Genomic DNA, 27996 nt, shown 5'->3' with positions numbered 1-27996 from the left:
TTATTCTATAGAATTTACACCCATAAATAAACCATGCACCCAATGTATTGTTTGTATAGTGTTTTGTTTTCTGTGGAGAGAAATCAGCCAACAGCAGCATGAAGTCAGTACATTATTAAGAGAAAAAATGAATGGCAAACAATATTAGGTTAACCATTAAGAAAATTAGCTAATCTTTGCGTAAATGTTCAAGTATTTAGAGACATGTGACCATGATAATATTATCAGCAATGATTTGTGAACACAAGTGAGGAATTCCATTTACTGACACAATGTGGAAAAATAACAATTAGTGTTGCAGTAACTTTAAAATGTATATTTTGGTTTTATTTGAAGAAAAACTGAAAACTGTAACACCTCACATTTATATGTTATCTGGTTTAGTGAAACCAGGTTTACTGGATGCCTGACATAGTTTAAACTGTGAACATGTTACATGATGTGAAACCTTCTACTGACCGGTTTATCTTGAAAATAAGCTACAGTCAACTCTGACAGATGTTTGAATGCAGGATCGCGCGCCTTATTATTATTATTATTATTATTATTATTATTATTATTATTATTAATAATAATAATAATAATCTGATTATTATTATCATACCGCTCCCTAGCGTCTGCACCTGTCACTGATTTAAATGCCACTGTTATTTTTGGATCACATTAGGGTTTGACAGCCAGGGAATGTAGAGGTTGATCTGAGACCTGTGTCGTCTACACTCTGCTGACTTTAGCTTTTATTATTGTTCTGCAAACAGCTGATATACTCTGTTTATAGTCACAAATACATGAGTAGAAAAGCCCTTCAGTACACACTGTTACAATGTGACCCAAACATACATATACTAAATGTTTTATTAATCTAAGAATAGCATTGCCCTAAACATTCTCATTCTTTTTTATCATGTTCTCCAGGGTTTGGGTCATTTAAATATTTTAGTTACAATTAAGTTACAATTAAATTATGATTACAGTGGCCAGCATTTTTTCCAATTAAAACTCAATTCCAGTTATTTTTTTGCCTCAAAAGGTCGATTACAATTAAGTTCTCAATTACAATTAATCACAATTACTGAGCCTGAAATATAAAACCTAATAAAAGTAAACCTTCCTCTTGTGTTTGCTTTCTGTTAGCATCTCTAATATCTAATGCTAACGGACCTTAAATCAGCTGTAAAATACACTAAAAACAAATATCATCTAACTTTCATATATATTGGTTCCCTTGTTAGGCTTCAATGAGAATATAGGTTTTAATATTTTTGTGTCAGTATACCCCTCGATTTCAATTTTTAGTATTAGTATTAGTAGTAGTAAGATGTGGGAAAGCTTGATATGAAACATATTTTAATAATTAATCAAAACTGTTGCATTTTATTGAATTTTTATGGCAATTACGATTACAAAGTCAATTATCTAAACTTTATTGCAATTTAATAATGATTACAACAGCAACAGATGTTTAAAATTACAATTACGCCATAATTGTAATTAATGATCAATTATGCAATTACATTTATAATTGACCCCAACCCTGATGTTCTGTTATCCACTTATACACAGAGCAGAGTTTAATCACAGCAGCATTGATAAAGAATGAATCATTTCTATAGATTGAGTTGGTTCTTCACATAAAAACGTTTCCACTCTACTTATAATTAAACATCAATAAATACATAAACAAAAGTGGTATTATTGCCCACTCTGTAGGTTTGACTTGATGGAAGGTTTTCATTCTGTTCACACACACTCCAGCTGTAGTGTTGCTTTGGGCTCGGCCTCGCAGCGCTGGACGTCACACACACAGAACCGCTTTCTTCACTGGAACTCAAGCACCAAGAGGAGTCTAGGCCCAAATCTGCATGAGCAAAGATTAAAAAAGAAACACATTCATTAACCTAAAAACAGACTCTGTTCTTAGGTTAGCTTCTGTAACATTTTCTATACATTTTTAAGCAGCACTAAAGAAAAATGTTTGTTGATGCTGGAGATTGTATTCAGATTTATTTATTTTTTTATTTTATTTTTTTATTAAATGTGACTGTTTAAGTCGCAGTGTCAAACTCATGGCCCAGGGGCTGTTTAACATCTTTAATGTTAAACAGTTAAAAAAAAAAAAAAACCCTCAAAATTCTTACAAAGTACTTAATATTACATAATATTTCCCTTAATTTAATAGAAATTGGTCACAAAATCAAGGAAATGTAAAGTGAAGATCATGTTGGGACTGATATCTATCACTAATTGTTTGGATATGGTCGCTTTCTTACATATTTTGTATTTTATGTAAACATAGAAGTGCAAACTAAGGCACAATAATTTTGAAATTACTTGTTTTCCGTCACAAAATCTGTGGCCCACTTGAGATCAAACTGCTCTGTGTTTGACTCATACACATCTTATTCTCAACTGATTGGAGCAGAGTTTAATTATCTGAAAAACTAACAAATAATACAGTTGGAAAAATTAGGTACAAACTGTTAAAAAAAAAGGTTTAACAAAGCACGAGGAGGCAAAATAAATTACTGCTACTCCTCCTCACCCGTAAGGTGTTGTCCCAGGAGGCCGAGCAGAGCGCCGTGCCATCAGGCGACACTCGAACTCTGCTGACACGGTTCTCATGACCAAAAAGGATGGAGGCACGGGTTCCCTTTAAGACGTCCCACACGTTGATGGTGTAGTCGTTATAACCAGCAAACAGGAGGCGCCCTTAGGGGTGTCAACAGAAAAGTAAGAGAGAAGGTTGAGCAATGCAGTGGCATGGATTTAGAGGTGGTTTGGGTTCTAATTGTGAAATGCTTCAAAAGTGAACTTGGAACTGATTTAACACATCTATCTACAAAAGCAAGGAATCTCTCTCTGTGTGTCTGTGTATGTGTGTGGCTCAAATATCTCTACTGTTCAGGAACAGACAGAGCTGAGACTTTCAACATGGCTGCTGCTTGGTTCAAGGGTTTGCAACGTCGAATTTGTTTTGACTGCAATGATACCGTTAGGAAATTATTTCATTAAATTGTCCACCGGGAGCAGACAATTTTATGAAATTTTAGAACTGATGACATCATCACTGTGGATTGAGCCTTTGTTCATGCGGCACAGTTGGCCGGGTTAGAGGCAGCCTGTGTGGGCGCACCAGAGCCCACACAGGCTGAGGAACGTTGAATCATGGCCGGGACAACGCCAACACTCCACTGGAATGGCTTCACTTTTTGCTCGCTTTGGGTGAACCCAAAGAATTAAATTAACATTAGGAATTAAGTGTTTACAAGGTCAGTTCAAAGAGGATTTCACTTTTTTTCTGCAATCAAAAGGAATTAAAGCTCCCATGTAAACCATCCATGAAAGAGCTTCTTAACCTCCCACTTTTTTATAGCAACACTCCTTACCACTGAGAGAAAAGTCCACTGTGGAAGCACCAAATACAATACTGTCCTTCTGGTAGACGGCGACTTCTCGGTCAGCACGTAGATCATAGAAACGACACTGAGGATCACAAACACACCTCAGTCACATCTTTAAATGAGCAATACTGCACACTTTCACACTAAAATATGAGTTGATAAAAGCATAGATAAAGACATGGCGTGGGCCTCATAGATCAATAAATCCAAGATCATTTTCTCAAGAAAAAAAGTTTGTTTTGATCTTCACTGTAAACACTCCATTAGATGAAATCTTTGTGAAAGTTTTGTGCATTGCATTATGGGATGTGGAGTCTTGTAGACAGATGCATAGAAGTCTTTTACTTCATTCTTACAGTAATTTCTAATGTTTGCCTCCAAAATCTCTGCCAAAGTGACTTCCCAACATATTTCTGAAGGTGAAAGCTGAGACAAAACAATGGCGGTTGTTTTTTTTGGGGTGTGCACGGAAAGATCTGAATTAGCCCGAATTTGAATATCTGGGGCGGAGTTAATTGATTACACTGGGAACAAACAAGATTAAAAATAGTGTCAAACCAATGACTGTCCTCCTTTTCTGGTGAAGAAACACAAGAAACTACACTTCCCACAATGCAATGCACAAAACTTTTGCAAAAAATATCAATGAACAGTTTTTACAGTGGAGATCAAAACAAACTTTCGAGCAACAATTTAAACTTTCATCTTTGTTTTTTCTTGAGCAAACAATCTTTGATTTATTGATTTGAGGCCTACACTATGTCTTTGTTTGATTCAAAAAAAGTCGTCTCCAGCAGCTTTAAATGTTAAGTGTATGTAAATATGAAAATAAATAATTACTGCTGGTCTGTTGTGTTTGACCCTGCTGGACTCAGGTGAGTCCAAACATAGATGCAGGTCACATGACTCACTGAATGAATATAAACACATTAGCATTACATTTTTTTTAAAAATCATTTCATACGCAGAAACCGAAAAAGGAATAGGCTGAAGCCCAGTGGGTTATTTTTGTTATCTTGTACTTACTGTGGCGTCATCAGAAGCAGAGGCAAAAGCGTCTCCACTAGGGTAGTACCTGTACACATGGCAAACACCCCCCATTAGCACTCTGTATATGCTCCACACCAGGTTTATAACTAACTGTTTGAGCTGCTTCACAGATTAAAAGCTCAACACCAGTCCAGTGCAAAACAGGACTGAAATCCACCCTCTGATGAGGGTATGGGCTAAGTCTGACAATCTGTGCAATCATCTCTTCATCTCTCTCTAGATATCCTGGCATGAGCAGATGGTTCCTGATCTGTGGTTCATCATTTATCCCTTTTGTAATGTTCTCTCTCTATCCTGTTCTTTCCTCCTCTTCCTGTCCACTATAACTAATAACCCAAAGGGCTACCAGCTTTAGAAGCACCACTTACATACTAAATATTCATGGTTACATTTTAATTAGAGGGTAAGATAATAACAAAGGCTAGCACTAACTTAAAAAGGTAGAAAATGTTCAACATAAAACACTTTATTTCATTTCATTGACAATTATCATCTTCCTATTTCACTAGCTAATAAGAAACAACTTTTAACCAATTCAGATAATATGTACCATTTGTAAAATGTTAAAATTATGTCATATTTTGCAAAAATCCACCTTGCGTTTTAAAAAAAAAAACCATCTTATTAATATATATCATATGATATATAAGATACCACTGACCGTACTCCAAATCTGCATGACTTAAAAACATTAGTCACAGTTTCAGTGAAAATAAACATTTAAAGATGGTTAATTTACTACTAAAACGTTATCAGGTGCAGCAGTATTTAACTTTACTAAGTACTAACTACATCCTTCATCTGTGTTTATCTTTGTGAGTTTGAATCCTGGAAAGTAAATCAGATTATAGATGGAGCTCATTGGTGACTAGAGCTGCTGAGGGCCCCTCACATGGTCCATGAGGGCTACCTGGTGCCCACAGGCACTATGTTGGTGACCTCTGCTTTATATGATAAGTGCCATGAGGTAACTTTGTTGTATCTGGCTCTATATGAATCAAATTGGTTTGAATAAAATTTGGTTAGCAATGATGTGTCCTGGTTTCAATATTAAAATCATAGAGTTTTTTGTTTTTTTTTGTTTTGTTTTCCACCACAGCTTTAAAACTGATTGCATTCCACTACAGACAAATCACATGGTTTTTGTTTTATTTGTGTGGATTTTTGAGAGTAAATTACAATAAAGCTAAAACAGAGGGGTTTTTTTATTCAAAGAAAATAAGCCGACTCACTTCACACAGTTGATGTCAGACTCGTGGCTCTCAAAGGACTGAATGTTCTGTCCAGAGCGCATGTCCCACACATTGGCCTTCATGTCACAGCCCTGATAAACACACACACACACACACACACACACACACACACGCACACACACACACACACGTAAACGAGAGAAAAAGAAAAGAATAATCCTATACTGTATATTCAGTCAGGTATATAAAGTATGTAAAACAGTGACAATATCCAGGCAATAAGAGACATATCAGTCCCTGCAGGATCTTCATTTTAAATTTAATTGATTTTGTGATCAATTCCCATTCAATTTGAGGAAATTTTGTGGAATAATTTGAGGAAAAATGCAGGATTTTGGAAACATTCGAGAGTTCTTTCAACAATTTGAGATTAGAAATCACTGCCATCATGTGATATAAGCAAGAAAAAACTGTGAGCCTCGCAAATATTGTGGAGTTTTATTGAATTTGTGTATTTGAAGGCTGAGATAATAACAACTGAAATAGTCGGTAATATTCACAATGATTCATGTTTTCTCTATTTGTACTTTTGGTGACACTTTACTTGAAGTTTTATACATAAAGGCTGACATTGCACTCTCATTATTATGATATGACACATTAGCATGATTAAGGGGTCATGTAGGCTGTTATTAAGTGTCATTCGTTACCCTAACCCCACTAGATCCCTCCACCTAACCCAAAAAATGCCAACATAGCTCCAAAGGTGTCATAATTTAGCGAACGACACTTAATGACAGCTTATTCATGCTAATGGCAGATAATGACAGTGCAGTGTCAGTCATGTATAAAACTTCAGGTAAAACGTTACCGTACTTTCTCCCATGGGCCACATCGGATGCTCTAAAGCAGGGGTTCTCAACTGGTCTTACCCTGGGACCCACATTTTGCCATGATCATTACATCGCGACCCACTTTTTTTTTTAGAATTTAACCAATCAAATTTAGTTTTTCAAAATTAGCTGTTGAAAACTCATTAATTTTTTAAAACATAAATCTATATATTTTCCTGTGCAACATGTATTTCACAGCATGCCTGTCAAAATATAAGTTTCTTTCAAAATAAATGACAAGTCCAACATGAGAGACTTTTAGTATTTATTTATATTACTAATACTACTATTAGTACAGGTCTGTGACCCACTAGTTGAGAATCGCAGCCTCGCTTCTGTCAGTCTGCCCCAGGGCAGCTGTGGCTACAATAGTAGCTTACCACCACTAAGTGTGGAGTGAAAGAATAATGCCTTAATTCTGTAAATCGCTTTGAGTGTCTATGATTTATTTATTTTTTTATTTATTCAGTTTATTTCCGACATGGTTACATTCAGTTTTTTTTTTTTTTTTTTTTTTTCTTTTTTTGTACATGCCGAAAAAGGAGACGAGAGAAGCAGTTTGCTTATCCGGGTCCCGTCCCCTGTTTTACCATCGCAAATTTACATGGGTTTACATGTCTCTCTGGTCAAACATTCTTGATTTCTTCTGAACGTCCATCTGTAGTCAGTGTTGTCCTCTCTATCTTTGTTTGTGTTGGCCTTGTTCCCTGCCAGACGTTGTTAGCATTCCTCCAGTTCAAGAATAGTTCCTCTTTCGAAGGTGTTTGGAAGGTTTTTCCCTTTTCATCCACAATGTCACCTTGTTTTGTCTCTACATCAAGGGTAATCCAGCTGTTGTTAGTTCCATTGGCAGTGTTGTATCCTCCACTGTCTGATGATGGGATCAGATCCAACTTGTATAAACACATCACTACATCCCAGTTCACAAGCAAGGCAGTATTTTAATGTAATATATCTTAGTTCATAAGCGTGTTTCTAACTGCTGTTGTTAGTTTTATTGGCAGTGTTGTATTTTCCACTGTTAGATTTAACTTGTATAAACACATTATTATATCCCAGCTCATAAGCAAGGCAGTAATTTCATTGTACAAAAAAAAAACGTGTTTCTAACTGCACATATGACAATAAACACTTTGAATTTAAATTTAATGTAATCCTTAATCACCCCACCACCTAGCAATTGAAATGAATAAATGACAGACCTTTTTTACTCTTGGTTTCACATTTAAATCGGTCTCCGTAAAATAATCACAGTCTGAGTTTTGTTTCCAGTGTTTATATAGATCTGGGTCCATATCCATGATTACCATCAGTAGTGTTGTTGTTTAGGTGATAAAGCACTATATAAAATCCAATGCATTATTATTATTATTATTATTATCATTATTAATAAACTATAGTGCACATGCAGTCACGTCCTCCTACTGGCGTTTCTCACCCCAGACACAAAGGTGTTTCCTGTCTCAGACGGGGCGAGGTCCAGGGACAGAACATCAGCCGTGTGTCCGTGGAAGCTCTGCAGCAGCTGCCCACTCTCCACGTCCCACAGAGCACAGGTACCATCCCCACTGCTGGTTAGGAGCTGACACACACACACACACACAAATACACGGTGTATTTAACACGGACAGAACACAGGGGGAACTCCAACATCCTGTAGCCCAAAGCAAGGCACCAACCCCTACGTCCAAGGGGGCTGACCCTAGTTTCACTGGACCATGTTCTGTTTTTGTTTCACATTTTTTATATATTTTTTTTCAGTTTGTTTTTCCATTTCTTTTATATGTCCTTGTTAATAATGTCTAGTACTTCCCCCTCATATTTGTATATAAATAAAAGAAGGATTTATATGAATAACATGTTAAGATTTATTTATTCAGACAATTTTTTTAGGACATTTACTTTGATCTCCTGGCATGTTTCAACTGCCAACTGTCCGCAGAGGTATCTACTGATTGCTTTGATGTATCCTTACGAGTTATTTTCTAAGGAAAGCATCAAAGCATCTACTGACCGCTTTCATGAGTTAAGCAAGGGAAAACTGTGAGCCTCGCAAATATTGTGGAGTTTTATTGAATTTGTGTATTTGAAGGCTGAGATAATAACAACTGAAATAGTCGGTAATATTCACAATGATTCATGTTTTCTCTATTTGTACTTTTGGTGACACTTTACTTGAAGTTTTATACATAAAGGATGACATTACACTCTCATTATTATGATATGACACATTAGCATGATTAAGGGGTCATGTAGGCTGTTATTAAGTGTCATTCGTTACCCAAACCCCACTAGATCCCTCCACCTAACCCAAAAAATGCCAACATAGCTCCAAAGGTGTCATAATTTAGTGAACGACACTTAATGACAGCTTATTCATGCTAATGGCAGATAATGACAGTGCAGTGTCAGTCTTATGTAAAAAAAACTTCCTTACGAGTTATTTTCTAAGGAAAACATCAAAGCATCTACTGACCGCTTTCATGAGTTCTTTTCACTGACGGTTGAAAGTAAATTTCCTGAAAAAAGTTGTCTGAATAAATGAAACCTTTACACATTATTTTAAAAAAGAAGACAATAAGAAGAACTTGCTGGATTTATTCATATGAATGATTCATGTCCTTTGAAATATGAGACACACCCGTTGAGACTGTGTGTGCAGCAAAGAGTAAATGTCATCACCTCCACATTAACACATTTAACTCACCGTGCATCATGTATGATCACACAATCACGGGCATGAAAATGTCAAAATGTCAGCAGGTGCTGTGATGAAAACAGATTAGGGGTATTAGGAAACAGCTGGCAGCTGCATTAGAACGCTCCTGTTGGATGACCTCGAGTTGAAAACACACCACATCCTGTCTGTGCTGAGAGGCTCCAGCGACCACACGGGTGCAATTATCAGAAAGCCACAATTATAGAACACAGACATATGTAAAGCAGCTTTAGCATCAGTGATGAGCTCCCACATGTTACTCTGCATCAAATGCTTCAAAGGGGTCCTCACACACTGAAACCCACTTTCTGTACACACACGTCTAACTCTAAACTGTGTCAGTCTGACTCAGTGCTGACTCAGTGCTTGTGCCTCTATATCAGGGGTGTCAAACTCATTTTAGTTCAGGGGCCATTTACGGGGCAGTTTGTTTTCACGTGGGCCATAAATTTCATTCAGGAAAAACATGTAATTTCAACATTGTTGTGTCCTAGTTTGCACTTCTACGTATACAGAAAATACTAAATATGTAAGAAACCGACCATATCCTACCAATAAGTGATAGATATCAGCCCCAACAGTATCTTCACTTTGAATTTCTTACATTTTTTGACCAAATTCCATGTAATTAAGGGAAATATTATGTCATTATTTAAGGAAAATGTCAGGATTTTTTAAAGAATTTTGAGTTTTTTCAACTGTTTAACATTAAAAATGACAGCAATAGTGTAATATAAGCACCGGGAAAACTGAGAGCCCCTACAAATATTGTTGAGTTTCATTTGCACTTGTTTGTAAATGTGTATTTAAATTACCTTGATTTGTGACTAATCTAATTAAGGAAAATTTTGTAATAATTTGTATTTCTTTTCAACAGTTTAACATTAAAAATGACTGCCATCGTGCGATATATCCACTATCCAAGAAAAAAAGTGACAGATATGACTCCCTGCAGGATCTTCACTTAAACTTCCTTTATTTTGTGACCCATTTTTACTTATTTTGAAAATTGGAATAATTTGAGACAAATCTCAGGATGTTGAAAAAAAAACGAGAGGTATTTCAATAATTTGAGACAAAACTGGGAAAATTGAGAATACTGCAAATATTGTTGAGTTTTGTTTACACAATCCTATTTTCTTTATTATTTTTACTTTCTCCTGCGGGCTGAATTAGACGCTCCAGAGGGCCATGTGAAAGGAAATGTGTAGAAACCTGTATTTACGTGTGAGGGAGAGAGTAAATGTGGGACGGACAGAAAGAAAGCATGCACGTGTGCAGATGATGTGTTAAATGTTCTGCCCTCAGGTCAATGTGCTCCATCTTTCCTATAAGATAAAAGCCACTCAGCATCTATTAATACACCCAGGACAGAGGCTCACACCCCCTGTCGTTCCCCTCCTCCTCCTCCTCCTCCTCCTTCCTCTCATTATTCTGCTCCTCTGACACCATGAATTCTTTTCATATTTTTAACCAGTTCCTTCAAGCCTTTTTAATAAATATTTACTGTATATCTATGTTTTTGCATTAATGGCAAGGTTGGGGTCAATTATAATTGTAATCGCGTAGTTGATGATAAATTACAATTATGGCGTATTATAATTCTAATTGTAATTTTGTCATTATAGTAATTAAATTGTAATTGAGTTTAGACAATTGAGTTTGCAATTGTAATTGCCACGAAAATTCTATAAAAATTGTCATTTATAATTTAATGCAAAACTGGGGAACCATGTTACAGTGCAATGTACACTTCTACACATACGTTTGTAGTTATTAAAATATGTTTCATATCAAGCTTTGCCACATTTTATCATTAAAAAAAACATAAAAATCTTAGGGTATACTGACACAAAAAAGGCTCAGACGCCCAAACCATTTATATTAAAACCTATATTTTTATTGATTAGGAAGCCTAACAAGGTAACCAATACATAGTGTATTTTACAGCTGATTTAGGACCTGTTATCATAAGAGATGCTAACATTTCTGGCTCAGTAATTCATTGTAATTGAACTTTTAGTAATTGAGAACATGGTTGTAATTGATGTTCTAAGGATAAAAAATTATTGTAATTTAATTGTAATTGGAAAAAATGCTGGTCACTGTAATCATAATTTAATTGTAATTGTAATTGAAATATGTAATCAACTCCAACCCTGCACAATGATGCTTATCTCATGTGTATGAGTGAGTTAACAGATTTTAATATTAGTTGTCAACAGTGTTGGGTAAGTTACTCTAAACTAGTTACTGGGATAAAAATGTAATATATTTGTATTACAGTATTACTGTTTTTTTTTTCAAATTTAACTGAGTTAAACTACTTGTTCTCCATAAGTTATATTTAACTATAATCATCATCTTTTTTTCCCCTCAAATAATTGCAAACAGTGAGAAACCAAAGCAAATACGTACTTAAATTAAATATACATGTAACTTGAGTTACTTTAATTGTAACTAGTAATATATTACCACTTTTCACTTTTGGAATGAGTTACACTCCTGAGTTAATTCAAAAAGGAAAATATTACTGTAAGGGAAAAACCTTCCAAACACCTTCGAAAGAGGACCTATTCTTGAACTGGAGGAATGCTAACAGCGTCTGGCAGGGAACAAGGCCAACACGAACAACAATAGAGAGGAGGAGGAATTAAAAAAAGACAACACTGACTACAGATGAGAATACACAAGAAAGGACTGTTCAGAACAACTCAAGAATGTTTGACCAGAGAGACATGTAAACCCATGTAAATTTGCGATGGTAAAACAGGGGACGGGACCCAGATAAGCAAACTGCTTCTCTCGTCTCCTTTTTCAGCATGTACAAAAAAAAAAAAAATGTAAAAAAAAAAAAAAAGTGAATGTAACCATGTCGGAAATAAACTGAATAAATAAATAAATAAAATAAATAAATATATTACAAAAATAACTACTTAGTCCCAACACTGGTTGTCAACAGCGTTTTATCCTTGCAATAAAGGAAAAGGAGCACCACACAGACCAGTAATAGACACTGAAATAAACTGGTCACCTGCATGTCAGAGTTGGTGAAGGTGCATCCTGATACGTAGTTGGTGTGCATAGCCACGGACTTCTTCTTTGCTGCTAGGTTCTCATTTCTGTCCATGGACAGAGGGATCACAGAGCACTTGTTGTCCAATCCACTACAAGGAGACGCCAAAGAAGATGTTTAGTTAAATCATTGACTGTCATAGGCCGTGACACATATATACAGTATATTTCTTTCTGTGAATAGAGTGAAATTCTGGAACTTTTTTTCCTGAACATCTGAAACACATCACAAACATCATCACTTTTAAGACGGAAACCAAATCCTGGTTATTTCAGCAACAGAGCTGCTCTCATGTTTGATTTTCTGCACAATTGTCACCGCAAAATGTGTTTTTATTGTCCTGATTGTACCCATTTCACTTGTTTCCCTTTTAATCAATTGCTTTTATTCTTACAAAATCTCTTCTAGTGACGGTTGTTGCAAATCAGTAATCAATAAGTAAGACTTGCATGGGATGCCTGCTTTTAGCTGTCTGTGTTTATTGTATCTGTCCCTAACAAATAAACCATAAATAAACAAATGTTTGTGGGAAAATTAATGTGAATTTCGGTGCTGAATGTGCTGAAAAAATGAGCCAGCATTGCAATATTGATATCTTGCAAACTTAAATATTGGCACTTAAAAAGAAAAATGTAAAGCAATCACATTGCATTTCATACATTTATTTACCTTACTTCTCTATTTTTGTTATTTGTTGAAAATATTTTAAAAATAAATCAATATTTTTTCACATTTTTTTGTATTTATTACAATCCCCCCACCCATGTCTGCATATGTAGTCAAAGGTTAACAAAGGTTAACACATAGTTGCGACAACTATGCATAAATACTACTTTTCAGAACATTGATGTGAGGATTTTAACTGTGATTAAAACCACACGTTAATGTAACACTTACCCACATGCCACAGCACACCCTGACGGAGCATAGGCACACGTCATGATCCATGTGCAGGGCAGAGAAACCCCATGCTCCTGCAGATAAACACACAATATACAAATGCAGGGTGGAATTAGTTAAAAACAAAACAAAACAAAACATTTAAAGGTTTTAAAACAAAAACTAGTAGAACATGCTTTAAATGAAGTATTTTATTTTTAAATATTCAGCTGTAGAAAATGTGTGGTGTTTACAAATAAGAATCATATTTAATGTGGTTAAGTCAGCTCTACCAAAGCAGGATGGTTAGCATTAAAGTGCACTCACACACACACACACACACACACACACACACACACACACACACACACTGATGGGAGTCATTACAGTGAGACAGATGGATAGATAATCTTTCAGGGCATATTTCTAAGTGATGGTGGTTGGACCCCCGTCCCAGAGGAGAGGCAGAAGATGACCCCTCCCACCTGCTCAACACCAGCACATATGGTGACGACTCACGTCACAAACACGAGTCGTAAGTGAGGTTAAACCAGGAAACCAGGATGTGGAAGTAACTGTCCTTTTCAAGTAATGCTCTAAAGAATATGTCCTATTATGTGGTCATTCAGTGGGTTCATACCAAGCAGGGACTGGTTCTCTTTACTGGATGTACAGTCATAATAAACAATATACCATTGCAAACACTCACAGTAGTACATAAACTATAGCAGCTGTAGCATTTCTGCTAATGATAATGAATATAAACTGTTTTAAGGTGTAATAGTTCATCCTGTTGTTCTGATGGACAGTGTCATTGATCACTGAAGCAGAGTGAATTCACCATTTATATAATAAACCAATCCAATGGAAGATTTGTTACATTGAAATGAATAATTGAAACCAGGATGTAATCAAACAACGACTTTCTCTCACCTTATTTAGAGTGAAAGCATCCCATACGATCAACTTTCCATCCTAATTGGGAGAAACGCGTTATTATCATAGAAAAATCTAAAAAAAAAATCAAAAAATATTCATTTGCACAAAGTACAACTATTGTAGGAAATGGTTATTTATCTTGTACAAAAACTGTGTGTGTGTGTGTGTGTGTGTGTGTGTGTGTGTGTGTGTGTGTGTGTGTGTGTGTGTGTGTGTGTGTGTGTGTGTGTGTGTGTGTGTGTGTACCTGTGAAGAGCTGACGAGGCGGCGTTTGTCTTTGCACCAGTCCATACACAGCACCTTGTTCCCATGACCTTTGAGCACACGCCTAGTCTTAATGGATAGGGCACCCAACACCTCAATCTTCTCAGCCACCTGATTCACTGAGGTTACACACACACACACACACACACACACACACACACACACACACACACACACACACACACACACACACACACAAAACTGTTTGTGATGTTTTAAACTTGGATTATCTTAAAGTCTTAACCTATTTTTTCTTATTATTAATATTTTTATTATCATTATCATGTTATTAAAGAGTAACTAAACCCCAGGTTGTTTTTTGGCAGGGCTCCAGGAGCAGTTAAGACACGACCATTCTATACTATGAACTCTCCAATGAACAGTCTATGCTATGTTAACTTGCTACTCAATACTCAATATACAGTACCTTTATTCACAGTTATCTCAATCCAACCTACTCACAACAGATTGTAAAGTCAACAGGTGCTACTGTTTACAGGAGGGGCGGGGCTAACAGATGTGGTTTGTGATGTAAGAAGCCACCAATATGTCACAAACCACCATTCTCAGCCAATAGCAACATGTGACTGTAATAGCCAGGTTTCCACCCATAGAGGGCAGTCACTTTGACATTTTATTTAACATTTAGATTTAACATTTAGATTTAACATTTAACATTTAGATTTAACATTTAACATTTAGATTTAGATTTAACATTTAACATTTAGATTTAACATTTAACATTTAGATTTAACATTTAGATTTAACATTTAGATATAACATATAACATTTAGATTTATATTTAAAATTTAGATATAGATTTAACATTTAGATTTATATTTAAAATTTAGATATAGATTTAACATTTAGATATAACATATACCATTTAGATTTAGATTTAAATATTTAGATTTAATGCTTTTTCACCTCTATATATGTGGTTAAATGTTGTGTTAAATGTAGGAAAATGTGCTAAATATGAGAAAAGTGAGATAAATAATGAAAATGCTCCAACTTTCATACTAAATTTTTACACTTGGCACCCCATAAGTAACACGTGTTAAAACATAAAAGTACAGCGAGGAAAAGGCAGCAGCATATTTAGAGGGAAAAGTCATTAAAGATGGTTAAATTGTGTGAGTTAGTGTTAGTTGATAGTTTGTTACTCACGTTCTACGTCACAGAGCTTTTTGCGTTCTTCCTCCAGCTTCTTCTTCAGAGACTCACTCTCTCTCTTCAGGGACACCAGGCTCTCTCCTTTCTGCAGCCCCTGGCACGCCATCTTCAGAGGACACACAGCCACGATCAACAACAACAACAACAACAACAACAACAACAACAACAACAACAACAACAACAACAACAACAACAACAGTAGACAGTAGACAGTAGACACAGTAGACAGGCTGAGGAGCTGACAGACAGACAGACAGACAGAGGCAGTGTAGTGTAGAGGAGGAGGAGGAGAGGATGGATTAGATGCTGATGCTGCTCCGCCTCCATCCGCTCACACACTGCTTCATTAGTGCACGCGCGCTGACCCACACTGGCATTCACTCTAATCACCATGGTAACCACCACGCTACTGTTTGACAGAGCTCTAAAGAGGACATCTAATCTAATCTACAAGACTGTAGATTATTGTTTTAAATACTCCAAAACATCAGGTATGAAGCATACCATAGTATAGGGGCATAGATTGTAATAAAATAACTTTTGTTGTTGTTGTTGCAACATTTAGCAACAAACCACGTTCAAAAAAAGGATGTGATTTTTTTTTAAAAATGTTAATTTTGACCAGATTTACAGCAATATTTGTGAAATTTGTGATACTTTTCTCATAAAAATATAATGTCAATGTTCAATTTAACTGTTAACTCTAAATCTAAATCCTAAATATTAAATCTAAATCTAAATGTTCAATCTGAATTTCCATATTAGCTAAATATTTAGTGTCACGGCAAATTTGCGGTTGACCTCATTTGGAGTCATGATTTATTGCTCTGGTTGAATGATGGAGTCCAGTCGGAGCATTGATGATTTTATAAAAAAGATTTATTATAAAATTAAATAAAAAAGGAGTAAAAAAGAAGCTTCCATCCTGTAAGAATGAAAGGCAAAAGGCTCGTGGCAGAGCAAAAAGGCAAGACCCACTCTAACTAACAGTTTCACAGCTTAAGCTTTTATACAGATAACAGAAAAAGTTCCACCCTGAGGTGAGGAGAAGGAGGGAGTCAGATGCCCAACAGTGGAAACATTTGAGGATGATGAAGACGTGTATATTATGAGGAAGGTTGGGCGCCACTGTTATCTATCCTTGATAGTGTGTGTGTGCGTGTATATCTGCATGTGAGTTTGAGTTTGGTCTTCAGCAGAGACTCTGTGTTGCACTGAGTACAATACGATCTGTACTGTTTAATCTAACATGATTCAGCTGTTCAAAAGTGCAAAGAGTAATGGAGTCATCATGTATTAAAACATGACAAATTGTACACATGAACATACATTTGACGATATGATGATGAATATAATAATTGCCATAACATGAGTTTCACCCGTGTCATTGAGATTTAACATTTAACATTTAGATTTAGAATTCATATTTAAGATTTATATTCAACATTTAGCATTTAGATTTAACATTTAGATTTAAATGTGACATTTCAATTTAACATTTATATTTAAATGTAACATTTCAATTTACCATTTAGATTTAACATTTAACATTTATATTTAAATGTAACATTTCACATTTAACTTTTCGATTTCGATTTTGATTTAACATTTTGATATAGATTTAACATAGACATTATATTTTTACGAGGAAAAAAACATATCACAAATTTTCCAAATATTGCTGTAAATCTGGTCAAAAGTGATAAAAATACATATGTTTTTTAAAGGTGGTTTGTTGCTAAATGTTGTGAAAAGTTTATTTTAGCATGGACAACCTTACGATTGGCCCTCCATAGCATACTGCATGTACAGTCTTTATTATATAAAAAAAAAATTAAAAATTAAATTAAATTAAAAAAAGATTTATTTGTATATAGTAAAATAAAATTAAAAAAAATTAAAAAAATGGTTCTACTTTTTGAACCGAGCCCACCATGGAACTGAAGAATGGATATAAAAAACACAGTTATTCAGCAAGGGAAGAATAAAACAAGCTCTGTATTTAGTCACTGTCATTTTAATTTACCATCTTAGTTTCACATTTGGTTGATCATTTATTTTTGATTCGATTTAATTCAAAGATATTTTAGCTGAATTCATTTCAGTTTATGTTTTTTACAGTTTATCTGTTGTTCTTAACATAATTTATTATTATCCACCATTCTCAATCACATATATCGTACCTCACTCATAGCTTTATATTGTTCAATTATTATTATTTTTTTAAATTGCAATTTTGAATATTGTTAAAATAGTTTTGTGTATTTATTTATTTTTTTTGAACATTTCATAAATTGTGTCTTTGCTTTCTTATTTTATCTCTTTGTTGCTGTAACAAGGGATTTCCCTGTTGTGGGATTAATAAAGTAGTACAATTTACCCCAATGAAATATGATCTCTACTAAAGGTATTTGTGTGATTTGTTGCAAATATCTTAATATAATATTCCTCATTCAATTATAATTACTGTATTTTTTTAATCTAAATTATTATTTTCAAACTGTTTAAATCTAATCCAACCTAAATAAAGATCCACTTGTATAGTTATTGTATTAAATGTATCTCTGTAATGTGTTGCAAATGTCCTAAAAAAATATAATTCACTGCATAGATAACTAAAATTATAATTTATATAGAAATGCATTATTTTAAAATGATTTAAGCATGCCACTGTCCTGCTATCATGGGAGTGTTTAAATTACTCTGTTGTTATTAATATGGTGTCGGATAATATTTAGTATCCTTGGATATTAAAACAAAAAAACCTGCTCAATTACTTCAAAAAAATACCAATGTATAAAAAAGGTATTTTTTATACATTGGTACGCAAAGGAATTGTATTGCACTGGCTTAGTATCATTATACATATTTATGGATTTAATATTATTTCAGTAAGGACACAGTAACTCATTGGCCTTTAGTTTGAATATGTAATGATTAGCACTAACTATGTGATAATCTCTGAACCACTGTAAACCTGAACATTCAAAGTAAATAGATTAAGTAGTTGATATTCAAAGTTATAGAATAAGTTCTACTAAGTTTATTATGTCAAGTTGGTGTAACATATGCTTCCTTTTTTAAGAACCTAACTATAATAAATAAATAAATACAGCTTTAGTACAACTTGATAGCATTAAGTAATTACATGCTAAGATCGACAAAGTCATTTCTATTGTTTCAAATGAGGATTATTTAAAAATAAACTTAATTCATATAGCACTTCATTTTAACTGTTATCAAAAAAGTAAAAGTTTTTAAGTTCTGGAAAATTTTGACTTTATAATAATAATAATAATAATAATAATAATAATAATAATAATAATAATAATAACAATAGGCATCGATTGCCTCAGCATTTTTGAGTTCTGGTAACTTATTCGAGTTTACAGTGTATGGCATTTTATAAAATATTAATGTGCATTATGGGGTTTTTTTTCTTACTATGGCTCAGTTTAAACCAAAATAAAGCAAGTCATCATCATCAGCACTGTTTGTATTCATCAGCTATGACATATAATGTAGTGAACATGTATCTACTGACCAGCCCACTTATTATTAGGGAACAATCATTTCATCTATAAATGAATATAAAAAGGGTTCATTTAAACTCTACATTACCATTTCTACGCATAAGGAGCAGTAGTTGATGGGTTCACTCTTAATGTAGATGTTTATCAGAGGACTGGGAGTGGAGCAGTTCTCACACGGGCCAAAAGTGGCCGCCACGAAGGTTTGGTCACACATGGCCGCAGATGGTCCCCAAACCACCTGCAGAGAACCAAAGGATGATGAGAATGTAAAAAAAACCCACACAATTCACTTCATCCTATTCTTTTTATGTCTTTTTTAAAATTTTATACAGGACTATGACCTCTTGGCCTGTGTGTGTGTGTGTGTGTGTATGTGTGTGCGTGTGTGTGTGTTGTGAGGGACACGGCAGATAAAGAGCTGATAATCTTCTCCAGTCTGATCCTCCTCTGCTGCTATTCTGAGCAGGCATTCCCACAGGACGCCTCAAAGCTTTCAAATTGGTTCCAAAGTTGTTTGTGAAATCTTTACTTTATCACTGCTGTGCTGCACTTAAACTAACTGACACACACACACACACACACACACACACACACACACACACACACACACACACACACACACACACACACACACACACACACACACACACACACGCACACACACACACACACACTGAAGCTAATTAAAGCAACTTGATGATCGTATCTTTACTGGATTGAAAATATCAGAATACCGAACAATGTGTTTGTCATCTGAGCTCAATAAATAGTGTATAAAGCATTTTGTAAGTTTATCTAAACATTGTTCTAATATTAAATACAAGGCCATACTTGCTATTACAGAATGTAAAATCAAAATACTCCTAACAGATTGGGCTTTAAATTCTATTTGTGAAATGAAAATACTCTAAGTGTTTTTTTTTTTTGTTTTTTTAAAAAGTAAAATTGTTTAACAATGTATGTTTACAAATAGAATAAATCCATGAATGCAGATTTAATCCCACATAAAGTGACTATTTGCCATATATACAGTACTATAAAGTCTCGTATGCTTCTGCCGTTAACACACAAAAACACAATAATGAGTCGTACCTGACAGGAGAATGTAAATCAGCCTCTGTGCAGCAGGTCCTCAGAGATCCCAGTGTGAGGTTTAATTCTCTCCCAGTGAAGAGGATTGTGAAGGATGGACAGAGAGGGAACACTAAGCTTCTTAGTCAAAGTATTTAAGCTACGACTACAACAGATGCTCCTATAGAAACTACATTTAACGTGACTTTCACTGTGCAATTCACCGCTAATAGCTTATGTATAGTGAAGTGTATTGTATTTTATTTCCTTGTTGTTCGGACTAAAGTAACATCCTTTGTGCTTCAGAGAAAGAGCTTTACGTTTATCAGGTTGTGTTTAGTGTTCAGTTTTGTACATTTTTTTCTTCTTCTGTTTCTAAGTTAAAGGTGCAGTCTGCAACTCTTTTAAAAGTGACTTTTTGTCATATTTACTAAAACTGTCACTATGTAAAGACATTGTAAGTGACCCTGTGTTGCTGCTGCTGCTGAGGTGTGTGCACATAGAGAGAGCGAAGCGCTGCAGTAATATGCTTTTAACAGAGCATGTTATATTACTGTGATGTTGTTGTCTGGCTAATGTTAGCTTGTCAGCTCCTCATAAGGAGGGACTTTAGAAAGTTTGGAGGCAGGGCAAGAGAACAGCGGGGAGGGAGGGGCAGAGAGGGATCTGAAAGTCACGGACTGCACCTTTAAGGACAACTTTATGAACCAACTTATACTGGTAGGCCACCAGCACAGAGACTGCATGGTAAACATTTTTTAATTAATAATGACTGAGGATCCAGCTTTATTGGTGAATGTTATTTGCTTTTAGTGCAGTGGTTCCCAACCTCTTTACAAGCTATGATCCCATTTTGATATCACAAATTTATGGCGACCCCCAAGGACTTATTTTAATTTCTTTCTAGAATTAGTTTTTATCATGTTTGTTAAAGTGCGTTACAAATACAGAGGATTAGTGCACAAGGTGACAAGATATTTTTATACTGCATTTGATTTGAACTAGATTTATATTTGAGAAAGTTTAAGTATTTAATACAGTTGTTTGATATTTTCTGTTGTGATGTGTTAATTGGAAAAATGTTAGTAATTTATACCATTTAATTATTAGGGGGACGGGACTTGGATCAGCAAACTGCTTCTCTCGTCTCCCTTTTCGGCATGGACAACCATGTCGGAAATAAACTGAATAAATATTATTATTTTTTTTTTACGAATTATTAGACATTTCACGCGGCCCCATATGGGATCATGACCCCAAGGTTGAAAAACAATGTTTTAGTGTATGTCCATCTTCACCTGCTATATTCAGATATTAGTGTAAAGCAGTGGTTGTCAAACTGTGCTTTATGTTGTGAAAGTGGTGGGCACTAAAACCCCCTTTGCCTCCCACCCTGACATATTTTTATTTTTTTTTTTTGCTTTACTTGCTATTGGTGCTCTAAAATATGTCATTGCACACTTTTTTTTTGAAGAAAATTAATATATTTTCCAATTTGTTGTAAAGATACTCACATATTTACCCTAATGTTGTCACATTAGGTCTGATATATAAATAATGCTCTTTGGAGAAGTTGAAATTGGATCATAGCATTTTCTTTTTTGTGTTTTTTTTTTTTTAACCACTAACTCAACCAAGCGCTGCCCAAAGGCAGTATTCTACCAGTCTTTGGAGAAACTATAAAATAATGCAACATTGTATATAAACCGACAGATGAGTTCTGTCGGTGCTCTGAGGTCAGAATATCTAATGTAACATTATTATACAAATTACATCCAATATTACCTTTGGTTTTAAACAGCACAATATTATTCTCACAAAAATAATGACAATACTGTCTCACACAAATCTACCACAACAACACACTGACGGTGCTAAATCCTTTTATTTTTTTACTTTGACAGATTTAAATATTTTCTTCCAAGTTTTCGTAACGGTGACCACGTTCACTATAAGCACAGCTACCAGAGACTAGAAACAGTCCAGTTTGTTTATCAAATGTACACATGGTCTCACAGAGGAACCATTTGGCACAGGCCATGTTCACACTATGACAGCAAAGGGGGCGGAGGAACAAATATAGATTTTTTTTTTTTTTTTGCTTTGTTTTTTCAATCTATTTTGAGAACGGCACAAATTAGTGGAAATGCTGATGGTCATTTATAATGTCTGTTGTCGTATCGTACATCCACATCTCCTCTTACTTTGAAAAAACTGAGAGAAGGAATGATTTGTGTGTAAAAAGAAGCCTGAGGGGAAACCAACCAGTGGGTGAATACGTTCCTTTATATGTTAGAAACTAGGCCAACCTTTAAGTCGGTTCAGAATCAGAATAAATAGATTTAAAATCTACAGTTTTAAGTGAAACTAATGTGGACTTTCTAAATCCGTAGGTACTGGTTTTTATATCCATCAAGAGCCTTTAACAGGGGTTCAAAAAGTGCTTTCTCCTAAACAATGCGACCCATCAGCAGCACCGAGATGATCAGAACTAAAAAAACACACACAGTTAAAACAGTTTATACAGCGTTAAGCCAACAATGCCACCATGTGAGTTAATCATTCAGAGATGGAGTCTGCAGGATAAGGCTTCGCTCACAATGTGTGGCTGAAATCACTACACATCACTAACATTCATGTGGCTGAACACTTGCTTCATTACACGTGACACAAAAACAAAGCTGGATGATAAAATATGGTCCCATTGATGTTAAATGCAAAATGAAAAACCTTCCTTTTCATTACTGATATTTCCATGATCAGAGAACTGCTCACACACTCACACACACACTCACACACACACAATAAAGGTCCTGAGGTGAAATAAGGGTCATGTGTGAGGGGAAAAGAGGCCAACTTGGTTTCTTCTGGCAATACTAGTGGCACAAAAATAATGTAAACCCAAAGTGCAAAAATAGGAGGAAGCAAGTAAAAATGTCTACAACACGGCTGAGCATCCCACACTCGTCCAACAACAACCATCGACCACACTGAGGACTCAGGAGATGCTCCGCTAGTGTTAGGTTTCACTACATCACAACCAAACTACAGTATCTACCAATCCAGTGCAGGTTCAGACAAGGACGGCAGCATCGATAATGAAGTTAGGTCAGCGGGAAACTTTACTTAGTCTGCAGGCGTTTATAATCCAGATAAGGGAATAGTTAAATCTCACAGATTGCTTTGATAGCTGCTGAAAAGGAGACGGGAGGAGGAGAGGATGGCACAAAACCAATGAAAAACAACTTTTCAAACAAAAGATCAACCTTTTTTCTTCCTTCTGCTCAGTAACAAATGACTCCATGCTAGTAACACTCCCCTACACTCTTTCATCATCATAATAAATCATCCTTCACATGTTTTTTTTTTTTTAACATGAATACAATTTCATACTAAATTTCTAAAATGATATCCAAGTACACACATGTAATTTAAAATTAGAGTTAAACTGCGATATGAAGCTTCTTGTAACCTATTTTGGAATCAGAGGAGAACAGTAGGAGTGTCCTGATAATGGTTTCATTTTAACACAATATTTGTTAGGTAACATAATTATTCCAGTCCTTGGGTGAGACATGAACACAATGTGAATGAATGCTGTGCTTGCTTCAGCTCAGGGTGGCGCCAGAATGCAGGGAATCGAACCTCAGACCTTCTGAATCAGGCTCTAACAAAGAATGATCTGCACTCGACTTAGTTTCACTTCCTTGTTTCTGGTATAAAGCTGCTAAAACACACACAGAGCTATTCATCTGATGGTCCCCTCCTTCACCTCCACGCGTTTTCTGCGACGACAAAAACGTATATTCTTACAGGTGTGAGCAATAACTTAAATACAGGATATATATTATTCATATTTATATATATTTATATCTATAAATAATATAGTACACATGATGAGTTGTCTTGGCCTGACATTTTTCAGCGTAAAAGGACGACTGGCGGTGATAACCTTGACATGATGTAGAGACAATTGTTCATTCAGCGTCTTTTATAACAATAATCAAACATTGAAGAGTTTCACACACATATATTTCCTTCACGGTGTGTCTAAAGAGGACGAGGATTTTCTGAACTGTAAGAAGAAACACAGACGGAGGAGTGGGTGACCAATAGGAGTGAGCCGTGAGTAGAGGGATGTGGTCCAATCAGAGGAGGTGTTGGTCTGCTCCTGCATCTTCTCTATGAGGGACATGATTTCTATAAGCAGAGTGAGGAGGAGAAGCCTGTGTAGATTAGATGGCGTTGCAGTTTGGTTTTTACACTGTTCGTATTCAAGTTCAGAGCAGGGCTTTCAACAGAACCTGTTTCAATCATTTTATTGGACATGGTCACTCAAATAGTGTAAATACATCCAGTGGGATTGGTTCAGACGCGGGTGAGAAAGGCCAGGTTGAGTGAGCTGGGAATCTGAATGGTTTCCAGGGCGAGGGAAGATGGGCTGAATGGGAAGGTGACTGGATAAATCATCTTTGTGTCCATCAGCAACTGGGGACTCTCACAACGATCCCGCAACCGAGTCTGGGAAAAAGAGAGATCAGCGTTAGAAATGATGCTTTTCTTATAACCAACTTCAATATTGATTAGTAAAAAAAAAACTGTAAAATCATAGAAACACAGCAGCAACAAGTGAACAGACCAAAGTACAGGTTCAATATCACAGAAATGGTTTTAGAGATCATGTCGATAAAGGTACACGGTGTAACTTTTGACCACTAGGGGCGCTAAACCTGTAACTTTCATATCAAGTGGCCACAAGCGCCGCAGCACTGTCACAAAAATCAAAAATTGGGCCAGGCTCTCGTATTTTGACTGTGTATGCAGACAGTAGTTGACCTGTGACTTCAGGATAAGGATTGGCTCTAAGGGCTGGGTCGGTCGGGCTGGGGTGCAACGCGGGGCTGGAGGATCAGCCGCTGCTGCCGCCCTCCTCTCCCCGGTGCTCCCACCCTACTCCCTGGCCTTGTTGCCGTCCTTGGCCTCCAAACTTACATGGGTGGTATTTCAAGAGGGAAGCCCTGCTCGGAGCATTGATGCAGGAATCATTTAAAATAACTCATATGGGTGGACTCTTTAGGTGAGCCTTTAATCTCATTCCACTTCATGTGGCAGAATGAACATTTCAAACACAGGCTGATCAGCTGATATAAGACAATTCATCATTTAAGGAGCATTTAAAAATGTGGACCTTGGAGCTAATCCCAGCTTTAAAGACGATGAGGCATCAAACTGAAACAGATCCTCAGGTGTGTCTCCAGAACAAATGCCCTATATTACGTCGTAAAGTTGCAATTTTTTTTCCATTTTGAGTTGAGGATGCGGTAGAGTTGGGTGATATATCGAGATTCAAGCTATATTGAGTTTTCTTTTTTGGGGATATAAAAAATTACAATATTGCTATCATGGATATATATATATATATATATATACATATATATATATAAATATATTTTTTTATAGTTTATTGTGTTTTAAAATACTTGTTTTAGGAGTAGCTGCTTTCACTACTTCTCAGAACAGCATAAAAAGCACAATTAAATGGATTTCTGAGTGTGTCCTAACCATGACCTTCCCCTAAACAAGCCACATTACAGAACTCACTCATACGTGCTGTCTCTTACAGGAGAAAAAGACTAAAGTGGCTCATTGTGTGCAGTTGTTTGTTAGTAAATGTGCCTGTGTGGCATTTTGATCATCAAATTGAAGGCAAAATTGCCTTTCTGGCCTGACTTCGTTTGAAATAAAATTCTCGAAATTTATATCGTATATCGCTATTTTGAGAAAAAACATCGAGACATGAGTTTTGGTCCTTATCGTCCAGCCCTAGGATGAGGCCTATACGTTTGATGTGTGTACACATTTGTCCAGTGGAAGCAAGCGACGGCAGAGGTCATACAGACGGGCTTCAAAAAGGCAGGATTGTTGGTGTTTGCTTCAATAAAAAGCAAACAGTGGTAAAATCTGGAGGGACTGATGTGCAGCTGCGGAGCAGTGAAGATGGAAACCCATCTGTTAAAACTTTTCAGAATACACTTGAATCTCTCCCACATTCTGTTAATCCCTAGCGCAGTAGCAGCCTGCCTACCTGCATGTTCTGATTAGCTGAGTCGTTAGAAGGGCCCCATTCATTCGCCAATAGAATGCCACAACATAAAGAGCCACTATTGCCTTAAGAAGATGCCAATCATCAATTGGCGGTAGCATAACAACAAGCAGGGCTGAGGATTAAATGACAGAGCAGCCAATTTGTGAATTTTTCCAGAAATATTGTTAATTTCTTGGAAAGAAGCCAATGCAGCAGTGTGCTCTATATCCTGAAAATACGGGAACTAAGGCTCAACAAAAACCAACATTGAAAATTACTAAAAAATTGGATAAGTTTCAACTTGGGCTGCCACATACAGGGTCAGAATGCTTTATAAGACCCTCAGTATAAACCATTAAACACAGGACGTGATGTTAAACTGACAGTGTGCGATCTGACGATATTAGATCGTTAAGGTTTACAACATGACGACGATCTCCCAAATCACGGAGATCGTAGAATCGTCTGTAGTTCACATCTTAACCCTTGCGGTGCCGTGTCTGCGTCATATGTCTGTGGTCCATACACAGAACATCCAATGGTTTTTTTCACTGCCAAATCACATCATTCACAAGTCAGCATGTCAACATTACAGATTAATTAAGCACTTAAACGGGGCAGAAGTACACTCCGCTCCCCCTCCCCCCCAGTGCACAGACACACAAAGTTAGCTGTACTGCTTCCTCTGTGTTAGCGACCGTCTGCCAGAGGCTCAGTGCAGATGTCTGTCTGTCCTGTAAAACTCCATCAGTTCTGAGTGTTGAAGCACTGAAATATGTTTGAGAAAACACTGCATGTGTTTCTCTTCTCTAACTAACGCTCTGTGGTTGTGCTGAAGCAGAAAGCTGCTACAGCTAATGGGGCTGTTTCCACATCCTTAATGAAACAGTGTCCTGAATGTGATTTACTTTAAAAACTACTTTCAGCAACTCAGAGCTGCCCTGAAAAAAGCAACACTGCATAATTTAATCACATGAAGGAAAAAGTCAAAAGTGATACAAAATTTTTGATATTGTGCTGCTAGTGATTAATAAAAGGGTCTTTGCGCCATTTTTCTCCACTGACTTTGACCCATTATTGTTTTTCTTGTAAAACCATTGAAAAAAATAAAAATAAATAAATGGAGTTTATATCACCTATTGCCATTTTGAGGAAAAATATAGAGATTTGAATATTGTTCCATATCATCCAGGCCTAATGTAACCAAAGCAGTAATGTTTTATCTTGTAAAGGATATTATTGTCTAAACTGTGTGAAATGAGGCGTTCAAACACTGCTTAAAGTAGGATTTTATTAATATGAGAGTCTTACCTCAATAACAAATAGAAATCACTAGACAGATGCTGCCTTGTTATGTAGTAAGTGATGCTAATGCTAATGCTACACCACTTTAGTTAAAGTAAAAAGACTGTATGACTAAAATAACTTGTCAGCCTTTTTGTTTGATGTTAATTGTACTAGGAACCAGTTTGATGAATCGCTTACATACAATTAAAAAAAAAAAATTGATAATTACCTTGTCCTAAATTATCTTTTACTCATTTTTTTCCATTTAAGGAGATTCAATTAAGTAGGTGATTTGGCTTGTTTTATTGGTAAATAAAATAGTCTAAATGATTTGAATGAAAAAAATCGTGATAAAATCGTGATCGTGATTTCACAAAGAAAAAATCGTGACATGATATTTTTCCCATATCGCCCACCCCTATGTTAAACC

At 35.8% G+C, this 27996-nt stretch overlaps 2 protein-coding genes across 15 annotated transcripts in view; both read right to left on the bottom strand.

Annotated features, from left to right (window-relative positions):
• Nucleotides 1-1502: 1502 nt before the first annotated feature.
• On the bottom strand, nt 1503-19349 carry gnb5b (guanine nucleotide binding protein (G protein), beta 5b). The gene is made up of 12 exons (XM_028475216.1): nt 19212-19349; nt 15585-15696; nt 14397-14533; nt 14145-14186; nt 13230-13306; nt 12291-12423; nt 7976-8119; nt 5684-5775; nt 4428-4476; nt 3387-3483; nt 2543-2709; nt 1503-1858 (listed from the first exon to the last, which is right to left on the bottom strand). The coding sequence occupies exons 1-12, from the start codon at nt 19335-19337 to the stop codon at nt 1847-1849; spliced, it is 1188 nt and encodes a 395-aa protein (XP_028331017.1). The 5' UTR covers nt 19338-19349; the 3' UTR covers nt 1503-1846.
• A 2711-nt stretch (nt 19350-22060) lies between these two features.
• myo5aa (myosin VAa) overlaps nt 22061-27996 on the bottom strand; it is a 76515-nt gene continuing 70579 nt past the window's right edge. For all 14 annotated transcript variants that reach the window (XM_028443157.1, XM_028443161.1, XM_028443162.1 and 11 more), the window contains one exon: nt 22061-24715. In XM_028443157.1, the coding sequence (XP_028298958.1) occupies nt 24563-24715 (153 nt within the window). In that variant the 3' untranslated portion in view covers nt 22061-24562. The remainder of the gene's footprint in view (nt 24716-27996) is intronic.

Source organism: Gouania willdenowi, chromosome 3 (assembly GCF_900634775.1).
Source record: "Gouania willdenowi chromosome 3, fGouWil2.1, whole genome shotgun sequence".
Lineage (NCBI taxonomy): Eukaryota > Metazoa > Chordata > Actinopteri > Blenniiformes > Gobiesocidae > Gouania > Gouania willdenowi.
Note: the sequence above shows the minus strand (reverse complement) of the source record. Positions and strands in the feature narration are given on the sequence as shown.